We start from the raw sequence: 12670 nt of genomic DNA, 5'->3' as shown, positions 1-12670 counted from the left end.
GGGGTCAGGGCGTGCCAGGCCGCCACGGAAGGGTCAGCCTCCCTCCTGCCCAGCCCTGAGTCTAGGCAAGCCTGCGCTGCGAGCCTCCTTCCCTCCCGCCTGGGGTGGCCTGAGCCCGCGCCCGCTCCAGTTGCTGCAGCTGCTGCTGCTGGCGACCGCAGGGAGCGCGGGGCGCGCGCCGAAGAGGACCGGGCGGCGAGAACGGGGACGAGGAGGAGCCGGAGAAGGCGAGGAGGAATAACGCGCAAAGGCCGAGGAGGCTCACTAGCGTGGCGACGCGCTCAGGCAGCAGGGGCTAGTGGTTGCGGCGCTGGGCGAGTGGTCGCGGTGAACCTGCGGCGGCCCAGCGCGCACGGGGGCGGGAGACAGGTCGAGCGCATCTAGGGGAGAAGGGCTGGCGCGGGGGCTTCCGGGCGGAGGGTACTGATTATACATTATTAACGAGTTGCCTCCTAATAAGCCAAAAGCGGCTCGTCAGCGGCGCGAGCTGCGCGTGGGGAGGAGGTCCCGGGCCAGAGCGCAGCGCACAAGCGTGTCGCACGGCGGGCGGCGCCGCGCCGGGCGGAGGGCACCCGGGCCCGCGCACAGAACCAGGGCGGGCCCGGGGGCGGTGTAGACCCCGGGCGCGGTTGGCCCGCGGTGCCCCCTGACTCTCCGCGCTCCGGGCCAGTTCGGCTCCCGGCGAGCGGCGGGTAGAGTAGAGGGAGCTGCCCCCGCGCTCCATCCCCCTCCCCCCAGGGCGGGCGGGCCGGCGGCCGGGGGGAGGGCGGACGGCGCGGTTGGCTGTATATATCTCCGCGCACCCCGCCAGGTCGCGCACAGCGCCCCGAGCCCAGGCGCCTCCCCGCCCCCTCCCCGCGCTCCGCGGCGGCGGCGGCAGCAGGAGCAGCAATATGGCTGTGGATGGGTGCTCGGGGCGGCGCTGGCGGCGGGAGGAGCTCCCCCGAGCCCCTGCGCTGGCTGCCCGTTGCTAGCTATGGCAAATGGTGGCGGCAGCGGCGGTGGCAGCACCAGCGGCGGCGGCGGAGGCGGAGGCAGCAGTCTTAGAATGAGTAGCAATATCCACGCGAACCATCTCAGCCTAGACGCGTCCTCCTCCTCCTCTTCCTCCTCCTCTTCATCCTCCTCCTCTTCCTCCTCGTCCTCGGTCCACGAGCCCAAGATGGATGCGCTCATCATCCCGGTGACCATGGAGGTGCCGTGCGACAGCCGGGGCCAACGCATGTGGTGGGCTTTCCTGGCCTCCTCCATGGTGACTTTCTTCGGGGGCCTCTTCATCATCCTGCTCTGGCGGACGCTCAAGTACCTGTGGACCGTTTGCTGCCACTGCGGGGGCAAGACGAAGGTAAGGTGCTCCCTGGACGCCCGCCCCCTGCGCCAGCCCCTTCGCTTCTCCGCGGCGTCCCCAGCAGCCCACCTCCTCCCTGCATCCCCGCCTGGCTTCCCCTCGCCTCTTTCCTTTCCCTCCGCTCTCCCAGCGCCCTCGGATTGGGGCAGCGGGCGACCTGCCGGAGGTGAGGACTTGCCCCCAACCGGTGCGCTCCGGGACGCGGCCGCCCAATCCCGTTCCCTTGTTTATTGTACGGTTGTTTGCGGTTGCGGCCAAAGTGGGGGACGCGCGCCGCTCGGGCGCTGTGGTGCGGGGTAGGGAGAGCCAACCCCGCAGGCAGCGAGGAAGCTGGGGGCCGCTGGGTGCGCGTTCCGCGCGGCCCACCTGCCGAGGCTCGGTTCCTGGCGGTGGGCAAATGGGAGCACAACAGCCCGCGCTTCAGAAACCTGTTGGGAAGATGAGTTCGTGGAGTCAGAAAAAAAGGGAAAATCTTTTGGGCAAAGGAGGAAGCCTTTCAGACTAGGGACTCCTTGGGGAGGAACATGGCCGGAGGAAGAGGGGGCACGAGAGAAAGTTGGGGAGATGCACCCCAGTTTTGGAGGTAACCCGGGGAGGTTGCCACTTTAGGAGTGTGGCTAGGTGATGTGATGTCACCTCCCTCTTCATCCTTTAGACATCCTTGTGGAACATACAAGGATGGGGCATCTGTATTCTCGCCCCCATGCCACCCCACTTAGGTCCCCGGAAATGCCACCAGCAGCGTGGAGGCTGAAGCGGGCGGTCCGCCTGAGGACCGGCCGAGGCTGCCGTTTCTCGCGGAGCCTCCTCTCCACGCTTTTGAGGTGGCTGGATGTTGGGTTAAGCTATTCCTGGCGCAGAGACGCCCACCAGCACCCAGGCTCACTACACTTTATGTCTGGTTGCTAGGCTAACTTCCTGGTCTGTCGTTGAGTCGCTACAGATGTCCTCCTTGTCCCCCCATTGGCTGAAGGCGGGGGGGGGGGGCATAGAAAACGACACAATATAAAAGAAAGAACTAAAAAAAAAGAAAAAGGAGAGTGACCCAATATGCCTTCTGTTTGAATAGTTCCCATACGAGGGGACTTCCCAGTGCTAACATTTTCAGATGGAGTGGAGATCAAGGGGAATAGGGGAACAGTGCAAGGTAGAGGCAGACTCCTTCGGAATGTACACACCTTTTCTGGGAAAGCTAGTCCGAGGACCCCTCAGACTTCTTCGGGGCACTGCAACTTGTCGCAGGCTCCTCATCTGCTACAGGAAGAAGTAGGGAAACCGGGGGCTGTGGGTGACACACAGGGGGAAAGTGAACTGCGCTCTCCTGGCCATTAATTATACATCCTGCCGGGTGCTGGAGCTCAGCTGTGTTTGGGGCAGCACGTTTGTGTTTTGGAAAATGCTGGTGTGTTGGAAATAAGGGAGAAAAATAAAAGCCGCCACTCTCTCCCTCTTCTCCCACTTCTCCAGAAGCCTCCAGATGTTGGGCCAGCCTGGTTTGTTTGGAGTTTCTTTCTCAGGAGAGGTTTCTCCTTACTTGTCAAGGTGGACAGCCTCCCACGTTCCAGAACAGCTATCAGATGAAGCAGAATCCTAAGCACTGAGACCCTGTAACTGTGTCCCCAGCATTGCCCCTAGCATTTAACAACTGCTTACTCATGTACCTCCTTATCCACCCATTTCCTCTCCTCCACCTCCACGGAGCCTTCAGCTCTGAAGTTTTATTTTTCCTCTCTGAGGTTCAGTGTCTGGGCTGAGGGGAGAGAGAGCTAACGGTTGTGCACGTCTCAGATGTTCTCTAGGTGGAATGATTTTGGTGAACTTTTTAACAGCTTCCTTATCCATAAGGAACTGGACAATCCTGATTATAATGATAACTTTTTTTTTTGCAATGAATCAAAATAAGTTTTGATGTTTTTGTGATCCTGGGGTTTTAAACAGTCTCTAAGGTCGTTTGAGTCCAGGGGTTCCCTCAAAGCCACCGCAGTGCCTGTGATGAAATGCTGATCCCATCATTCGCAGAAAAAATCTTTCTTGAATGATGAGCAAGCATAACTTCTGACTTTTTCCTTCAAGAAAATAGGTTTTTGGCAATGATCACTAGAAAAATAAAACAATCCCTGTATTAGGCTGTATTTTGTATCTTCAAGAGCTCCTAAGTTGGCATGACTGGAAGTTTCTACAAAACATCAGAGATGCTTCCAGTTGGTGGGGGAGACGGGAAGTGATACAGGACAAGATCAGGTCACTTTGGTGCCATTAGAGTTCATTTTAAATCATGCCCAGATCTCTTAGTATCTGCCCCCTGATTTGCCCAATGAAGCCTAGGGTAGCCAGCCAGCTCTTTATGCCCAAAGGTAATAATTTAGGTCTTTGACAAGCTATTCTTTCTACCCTTGATGTCTGTTGTAGTCGTGGTTTTTCTGCCCTTCACTCTTTCTGCTTTCCACGTATTGGTAGTTGTCAAGATGCTGTGCAAAAGAATGCGTTCAGCTTGAACTTGGAATACTTATTTTACTGCGGGGTTTCCCAGGCACACCTAGGCTGCTTCTCCGTGGAACTCTACTGACCCTCAGGTGGGTTCAGCCTCGCCTTCATTCAGACCCGAGCCGGTTTGATCAGGGGCTGGGGTCCAGTGGAAGGCAGGTCTTTTTAGCATCAGAAATTCCATGGAAGGTGAGTGTCAGCAGGGAGCTGTGGCCTCACAAGTGCTTGGCCTCCGGGACTGCACCGTCTTCTCTGATCAAAGGAACCTGGGGTTGTGGGTGCATCTTTAGTGCTTTTGGCCTCTGAATCCCAAGTGGTGAATGACTCTATTATTTGGCAAAGAATTGTATGCGGATTTTTCTTTTTAGGAAATAAAGAAGAAAACGAATCACATTTCCCCCCTGTTGAGAACTTGGACACAGTCACTCAGGACTGTGTTCTTTGCTGTGCTCTGTCACCTTGTTTTGTGTCTGCTGAGTTTCATCAGAGCTCTCTTGACTAGGCTGTGACAGTTTGAGGTCCAACCCGGTAGCAGACTGTAGTGAACAGGGAGCTGCTCTGGCGGCCTGAGTAAGGCCATGACCTTGAAGAAGTCATTCAACCTCTGTGGTCTCTCTTTTCTTGTGTTTAAAATGGGGAGGTTGAATTCTGTGTGTTCTCCTGGCCTTTCTGCTCTCTGATTCCATGTCAGGGAGTGGAAGGAGTTGAGAGACTACGGGTAAACTTTCTAGCTCAGAATTTATTTTGCAATGGTGCAGCAATTCCTTTAGGAATTCAGCTCTGAGGGCTTATGTGTCTTTTTTTCCACCTCCTGCTTCTCATTCAGCACAACAGTTTCCTTTTTTCCCATTAGTCCGGGGAAGCTGAGGCTGACTCCCTGTGGAGCTGTGGTTTGCCGAGGGGCCTGCATGGGCGGGCGTGGACTCAGGCCTGCTCTGAGTGAGAGCTGTCCTTCCTGTAGGAGTTTGGGCTTGATCGAGGCTGGTCTGCATGTAATGAATTATTGAGGTGTTATCTCCATGGCTGTGTCTGAAAAAAACAACATGTTTTCTCTGCCAGGCTCGTGACTAATATAAATATCAGATCCCATTACAGCTTGGTAATTACCCAGGGTCTGGCCTGATGCATCCAATCAGGGCCGGAGCTTCAGGGCCTCTGAATTCTTGGTGCCACATTGGCCCTGGTGCCTCGTCTCGTCCTGGGGATCAGCCACATTGCATGACCTTCAGATACTGCTTTTTGGTGAGATTGCTTAGGCCTTGGAGAAGGTCTCAGGTCCCACTCCAGCTGACCTTCCCTTATCCAGACAGCTTTTGCTTCTCATGCCTCACTCTCTTTATGGAAATACACACGCAGAGACTCTGCAATGAGACCCAAGTGCAGATCGTGATCTCACATTTATTAGCTGGGCAACTATGTCAAGCCTTGATTTCTTCTGTAAAAAGAGCCTAATGATGCTTACTTTGTAAGACTCTTATAAGGAGTGGCAGTAATGGGCACATAGCACCTACCAAATGTCTGGCATTTAGCAGGTCTTTTGTAAATGGGAGCTACTCTGTAGCTCCACAAGGTGGTGAGTTTATTTTCTCTTGATTCCTTAACTTTTGGCCCTTGTAGGGCACATACTGCAATGAATAGGACTTTGGAGAGCCTGAAGTTGACTGGCTAACAATCAGAGCCAGACTGAGATCTGGGCTCACGGCTTTCTGCTGCTGTGGGGCTGGAAGAGTGGGAAGGGACGGCCAGGGAGGGCTCTGTGGATGAGAGTCTGGGAGGTGGCTCGTGCTTTATGGTGCGGGTGTCCTTGGACGAGCATTGACGTGGTGGGGCTCCCAGGGCTGTCGGCCTATCCAGAAGTGAGAGCTTGGTTGCTCAGATGTGGCTGTCCCCCCTTCCTTGAGAAGGAACAGATTCCAACCCTGCATCCCCAGTCTGGGGCTCACAGATCTGTTCCCCCAGTAAAGTAACAGTGTCTTAAAGAGGATGCTCTCTTTCTGGATCAGTTTTAGTGTTCTGTGGAGCACTTGCCCTTGAAGTTACCTTGTGAAGAATTGAGAGGCATGGCATCCTGGGTGGCCCTTTGGGGAGCCCCAGGCTCTGGGAAATCCTGCAGCAGGGAAATTGGTTAAACGGCTCTGGGCTGTGATGACTTAGCCTAGATGTCAAGCCTGCTGTGCAGTACTCAGCTGTCAGCTTGTGACCTTGGGCAAAGACTCCGCTGCTTTGCGCCTCAGTTTCCTCATCTGCACATTGGGGATTGTAATAGAGCCCAGCCCTAGTGGGTAGGTACTCTCCGTGACCCATTTTGTAGCACTTCCTAGGAGGACGTAGTGACTGCAAGCCATGGCTGACCCTGCTTCCAGGTGCCCAAGGGCCTTGTCCAAATGTACATCAGGAGGAAAGGAAGAGCAGCCGTAGCATTTGGCCTTGAGGAGTAGGGATTCCAAGGGCAAAAGCCAGGTGGGTCGCGTCTTTGCCTTACCACTGTCTTGTTTCCTGAATGGGGCATTCACTGGGTGCCTGAGAGCAGGAGTAAATGCTTGCTTTGTTGCTTTCTTTCTGTCCCCTCCCCCCTCACCAGGGCAAGAGAAGCCTGTGCTGAAACAGTTAGGTTGGCACTGGGTGGCAGTGTCAAGACCTCCTTCCCAACCCGGGCAGCAGGGGTGTGCCAGCTCGCAGTGGCAGTGGCTGTGCTAGCCTGTGAATCACAGCAGGCAGTGCCACCTTCCTGGGACTCCGGAGCTCCGGAGCCCCTGGAGGGCTGCCCCTGTGGTTCCCGTGGAAACAGCTGTGTGTGTGCTGCGAGGCCACAGCTCCTGCGGCCCAGCTGAGAACTCTGGTCTTCACGGAGTCCTTCCTGAGGGTAGGCAAGATCAAGCCTCCTGTGGGACCCCTGCAGTCCCACAGCCATTCTGTACGCAGTAGGGAACAAAGTGTGTCTCCTTTGTTGAGATGCACCTTGAGTGGGTGGAATTCTGGCAGGTGGAGAAAGAAACTCAGGGGCCCCCCCCTCAGAGGCAGGGGTCCCAGCATTCTGGATAGAAGGCTTGAGGAATGTTCCATTGGGGTATCAGATCTCTGCCTCCAGGGCTGGGTAGAGCATCTAGTCCACCTAACCCTGGGGCCTCTCACACCCTAATGTGCACATGAATCACCTGCGGAGTATTAAAATACAGATTCAGATTCAGAAAGTCCAGAGTGGGCCCTGAGATTCTGCCTCCCTGACAAGGCCTGGCCCTGCAGGTGACCGCAGGAGCAGCAAGGATCTGGTCCATTTCTCAGTCTCCAGGGGGTTCCTCCCAAACACAGGCCCACTTTTAAGTATGGAAATTCCCCACTCTTCAGAGTGGGAAGTGATGAGAAGAGGAAGGTCCACTGTGACACGATAGCCAGGTCTCAGGAACACTGCTCAGGCAGTCTGAGTGGCCGTAGACCGGCCTGGGTGCCTACTGCTAAAGCTGATTGCCTGGCGCCGGTTCCCAAGGAACCCGCGGTGCTGTTGGCTTGGGGCTGGGTTGTGTTGGCCAAGGCAGCATCCTGCAGATGTGCAGGGTGTGGTCCGTGTGTCGCCTGTGGGCTCTCTCTCATGCCAGTTGGTCACACCGCAAAGGGAGGGGCTTTCTGAAGTTCAGAATGGCAACCTAGCCAAACCACCTTCTTGCAAAATTAAAGGCTCGTGGTGTAGCCAGGGCTGTACTGTGGTGATGCTCTTGGGAAGTCAGGGGCTGGCCACCCCCTCTGGTGTGTTTGAAGTCAGCCTGATTTTCTGTAGGGACCTGGGTGGGCCTTCCCAACAGAGGTCTAGCGTGAAAGGTTGGGCTTCCAGCCCTGTTCCCTGGGGGAGGCGGGGAGACGGGCTGCACTGTGCTCTGCAGGCCTCCGGCGGCACCGCTCCTGAGATTCCAGACGTTGGAACTGAAATTGGCCCTTTCTCTCACCGCAGCAAAGTTTGTCACAGCTCATGGCGTTAAGGACCTTTTCCCCGAGATGTGCTTTTTGTGTTGTTCCATTGTCCAAGGGGAGAACCTGGAGTAAACTTGGACCGTGAGCATCTCCAGCTGTCCAAATAAAGAAGGGCTTAGTATAATGCCCAATACAGAATAGGTTCTCAAGTCTTATGGTCATTATGGTTGTTATTTTTACTTTTATTGCATGGTAGGTGCATACCGTGTACCAAGGTACATGCTCAGGGAAATAAAGGACCCTGTTCTGACTTCTGGTTGACAGGGTGGGAGGGAAAAAAGCAGTTATCTTCTCATGGGGTGTGTACCTGCCTGGGGTCTAAGTTGCCTGCAGACTCTCCGAGGGCAGGCAGTGAGTCATAGAAATGCTGGTTGTGTGTTGGGAGGCCCTTTCCATGGTGGTGTGCTGTTTGTGTGTGTGTGTTGGGGGGTGATTTGATAGATGCCATGGAGAAACTCTGTGTGAGTGGGGTGGGTTGATTTGGTGACAGAATGATGTTTGAGTCACTCCTGGGTGTAAATGATTCATTCTGCCCGGTCGGTCCTGACCAGTGGGTGATAGGATGCAGTTTGTGACGAGCAGTTGTCTACAAGGCTCATGAGTCAGTCGGGATGGAACGGCAGCTTCAAAAGATGGAATTTGCTTTGCTTTTGGCACGATTAGGTGATTGTTTGGGGGACATTATGTCTAATTGCCAATTTGGAAATGTAGTTGGCACTCTGGGTCCAGAATGGGCATACCTAACAGCTCCAGCCGAGCCTCCAGCTCCTCTCTGTGTAAGATCTCATTACCTGTATGACTAACGCTTCTTTCCATGGCCCAAAGCCAAGTTATTGTAAACATCTCCGTTGCTTTGTATTCCTTCTTCTGTTCCATTGCTGCCCGTCCCGCCCAGCCCNCCCCCCCCCCCCCCCCCCCCCCCCCCGCCAGGTTTTCTCAGTTGCCCAGCTCTGCTTCACTGTGGCTATTTCAGAGGTAATCCACAGGAAAGCCTGCACTCCTTCCTTCTGCTCGCCATCCTTTCCTTTATTCCCCTGCTTCCCTGGTGATTCCTCCCACACCTGGGAGCAGAGGGACTGAAGTTTGGAAGCTGGTGCAGTTAGGAAGTCGTAGTGGTAGAAGGGGGCTTTGGGATCCAGGTCCCACAGCTTCCCCTGTACCCGGGCTGGACGCCCTCTGCTCCTTCGCCAGAGCAGACGAGGGTGTCTGTGGTCTCCCGAAGCCACTATCCCGTGGGGGACACCCCCAAAGGAGTGGAAAGATCTTCATCCTTGCATTAGCCCCTCTGTGCTTTGGTTCATTTCCAGCACACAAGGAGAAAGTCTTTGTGGGTGCTAGATTTCACATTCTAAATCCAGCCCAGGAAGGCCCAGAGCCGGGAGGCGTTTAGGCGTCAGTGGTGTTGTTCAGACAGGGGACGCCCTTAACTTGTGCTGCTCCTGTGCTGGGCACTTCCTTCTTCTCTCTCACACCCCCCAGTGTCCTTTTTCTCTGAGGGAAGCAGGGTCAGCCCTTTGTTTCATGCTTTCAAGGTTGGAAAATGGTCCGTTCTGGCTGTTGGTTTTTGTAGTTTGCCTTTTGAAATCTTTCTGGTCTTGTCAGAAGCTGTGGTGGAGGTTTTGGCTGTCCCTGGGCCATGAAATTGCCTCTTTATACCTGGCACATGCCCTGTGTTTCCCAAGTTTATCTTCCTTTACAGTTTAGTGCTGGGCTTGGCGGAGAGCAGATACAATCCTGGAGCCATGCCAAGAATCCAGATGTGGCACGTGGATCCTTTGTTAAGAAGCCCGAGTTGGGCTCTGCTTTTTGTGTGTCGTCTCTTCCTAAAGGAGATAGAACAGACAGCAGGCTCGAGTCTCTGCTGCATCGTTTAAATGTAGATACCGCCTGGAACTGGAGATGTTACTGCCCAGCTGCTGGTGGGGAGAACGGCACCAGGTGTGAGAACGGCACCAGGTGTCAGACCTTGGAGTCAGGCTGGCCCTTGGCTCAGCAGCCTCAGTCCTGGCCGAGAAAGAATTATGACCCAAGACTTGAACTATAGGAGAAAGTTTATTTAGAAAGTTGTGGAGTTAGAAGAAGTGAGCCATAGAAGAAATGGGCTCAGGAAACAAGTCGTAGAGACAAAAGAGGGAGCTTGGGAGAAAGAAGGGGAAAGTTAATGGCCTAGGAGCGGGGAGGAGGGCAAGGTCCCAGGGGAGGCTGTCACTAGAACATTCATCAGCCTTCCAGGTGTGTCCTTTCAGGGTCATGGTCTCCACAGATCAGTCGGCATCAGGGCAGGGAGTTATTAGTCAGTGCAGCTGGGCCTGAGGTCCGCCCCTGGAGTCGGTTGTCTGGTTTTGCTGCTTTTCTAGGCCTGGAGCTGAAACACAGCTGAGGCCTAGATGTTGTCCCCAGGGGTTAGTGCTGAAGGGAGTGGTCGCGCAAGGGCCTGCATGGGACTCACCTGGTGCCAGTCTTCGGCTCCTTGTCGCTCCACGAAGAAGTCTACTACATGACTAGGGACATGCAGGGAGAGGAAAGGTCAGGGGAGAGTCCTAATCTCGTGACTAGTGATATGAAAGGTCAGGGGGTCTAAACCATATGACCAGTGACATGCTAGGGGAGGAAAGGTTACCCTGGGGACAAGCTCCTTGTTTTCCCAGTTTTGCCTGTTGGTAGGCTCCCAGGGCTCTCCCTGCTGACCTTCTGTTCTTGGTCCATGGCCTTAGTCTGCCGATGTCTGTCTATCTGCCTACCACACAACCGCTCATCTTGTCTCTTCTCTTGGGCTTCTGGACACTACTGCTGCCATCCCCCCGTTGTGCCGAACAGAACAAAACCGGGAAGGACAGAGGACATACAAGAGGCAAGGGAAGGTGGGGGTGGTGGAGGGAGATGAGCACACAAAGAAAACTAGAACTTCTCTTCTGGTTTTTTTACACCTTCATTGAGCTCCTCTTCCAGAGGTTGGGTAAGTGTAGAATTGGATAGGTTCTGTTTTAAGTCGCCAAGGAGTGAAGCATTACATAAAGACCAGTGGAAAGAGTGGTTTCACTTCTGGAAGACTTTAGGTTTCCTAGAGAGAAGTTCCATCCAGTCAGTTGCTCCTGTGGGGCCTGCTGCCCTGTGGCCCTGACACGAGCGGTCTAAGGCTTCTGGGACATTCTTTGTGGGCTCGTTATCTGAGAGCAGAATTTCACTCCTCTTTGCAAGAAGTTGCAGCTTGAACTTGTGACTTTGGAAGGTGGACCCTCTGTGGCCCTGGAAGGTGAAACGGTGGACATCTGGCAATAATCTCATGGAGAACTCAGAGATAAGGGCTCTACGGCTTGGAGGAAAGATCTGGAAGAAGAGAGGGTTTGTCCAAATGCTGGTGATGTTCATTATCAACTTTTACATTGTACCACTGGCCACAACTTGATACATCGTTTTTCTTCCTTGTGCGTATGAGAGCACTTTCCTCACAGTGCTTGTCGGGATTCTCCTACTTGCCCATGAATATGGCCTTTTCCCAGTGGGTTGTGGCAGCCACCGCTTACCAAGTGGGAGGATTCTAGAAGAGTATAGCACTGGTGTCGCTAGCTGGGCCCACGAGAGAAGTCACTGGCTTGCTTCTGCCTTAAAAAAAGGCATCCTTTTCTTAAGTTTGGATGCAACCCTGTTTTCCCCGTAAGATTTCTTTTTCAACGTCAGTGTTCTACACATTTGCCCTTAGTCCTAAATGCACAGTGTATTCACTGCAGAAAATGTGGGCGGTGCAAGGAGGGTTTTTTTAATTTTTTATTTTTAAAGGGCACCTCATACCCACTAGCGTGGCTACTGTATCAAATCCCGGAAAATGACAAGTGTTGGGGAGGATGTGGAGGTTTGGATACATTGTGCACTGTTGGTGGAAGTGTAAAATGGTGCAGCGACTCTGGAAAACGGTATGGTATGTTCCTCAAAAAAAAAAAATTAAAAGTAGAATTACCACCCAGAAGTTCCACTCTGGGCATGTATCCCAAAGAAGATATTTGTACACTACGTTCTGAGCAGCGTTATTCATGATAGCTCAAGGATGGAAGCCACCCAGGTGCCCACTGGTGGATGTGGTGTGTATGTGCAGTGGAATATTATTCGGGCTGCGAAAAGAAGAAGATACTAGCACATGCTACAACATGGCTGCACCTTGGAAACATTAAACTAAGTGAAAATAAACCAGGCACAAAGGGACAAATACTGTATGATCCTACTTAGGTGAGGAATCTACAGTAGTCACATTCACAGAAAGAGACAGAAAGTAGAATGCTAATTGCCAGGGCTGTGGGGAGGGGGAGTTGTTTTTTAATGGGTGGAGAATATCGGTCTCGGAAATGAAAAAATTCTGCATAGCATTGCAGATACGCTGGATACTGCTGAACCGCACCCACACTTAAAATTGATTAAGATGGCAAACGTTATGTCTATTTTACCACAATTTTTTAAAAAAGGAAAAAACAACATCCCTTGAAGCCCCACCTCCTAGGGATGACCATCTTTTTCGCTGGGCACATTTCCCTCCCATACACATTTTTCACCGCAGGGCTCACGTTTGTCGGTGGGGCAGGTAATCCTCCTCTAGCAGGGGTGTCAGACTCATTTTCTCAGGGGGCCACATCAGCCTCGCGGTTGCCTTCAAGGGGCCAAATGTAATATTAGGACTGTATAAATGTCACTTCTCCGTAACTGTGGAGCGAGAGCTTCGCACTGCTGCTGGAAACCAAGGAGCAAGGTGCCAGGAGGATAAAACAAGGTGGGGGGCCGGATGCGGCCCGCGGGCCTTGGGCTCCCCACCTGTGCTCGAAGGGTTGCTGAGTGGCAGTGCCATGAGAAGTGCCCAGGCTGCCCTTGTTCGACTTTGATGGTGTCCGT

The 12670-nt window shown here is 53.7% G+C and overlaps 1 protein-coding gene across 9 annotated transcripts in view; it reads left to right on the top strand.

Moving 5' to 3' along the window:
* Window positions 1–202: 202 nt before the first annotated feature.
* Window positions 203–12670, top strand: part of KCNMA1 (potassium calcium-activated channel subfamily M alpha 1) — a 728885-nt gene continuing 716417 nt past the window's right edge. For 2 of the 9 annotated variants that reach the window (XM_037056367.1, XM_037056362.1), the window contains exon 1: window positions 739–1345. In XM_037056367.1, coding sequence (XP_036912262.1) covers window positions 977–1345 — 369 coding nt within the window. In that variant the 5' untranslated portion in view covers window positions 739–976. Of the gene's footprint in view, window positions 1346–12670 lie in introns of all 9 variants that reach the window. The other 7 variants (XM_037056363.1, XM_037056361.1, XM_037056364.1 and 4 more) reach the window with 6 other exon arrangements.

Source organism: Sturnira hondurensis, unplaced genomic scaffold, assembly GCF_014824575.4.
Source record: "Sturnira hondurensis isolate 20B ecotype Veracruz unplaced genomic scaffold, ASM1482457v3 Scaffold0008916, whole genome shotgun sequence".
Lineage (NCBI taxonomy): Eukaryota > Metazoa > Chordata > Mammalia > Chiroptera > Phyllostomidae > Sturnira > Sturnira hondurensis.
Note: the sequence above shows the minus strand (reverse complement) of the source record. Positions and strands in the feature narration are given on the sequence as shown.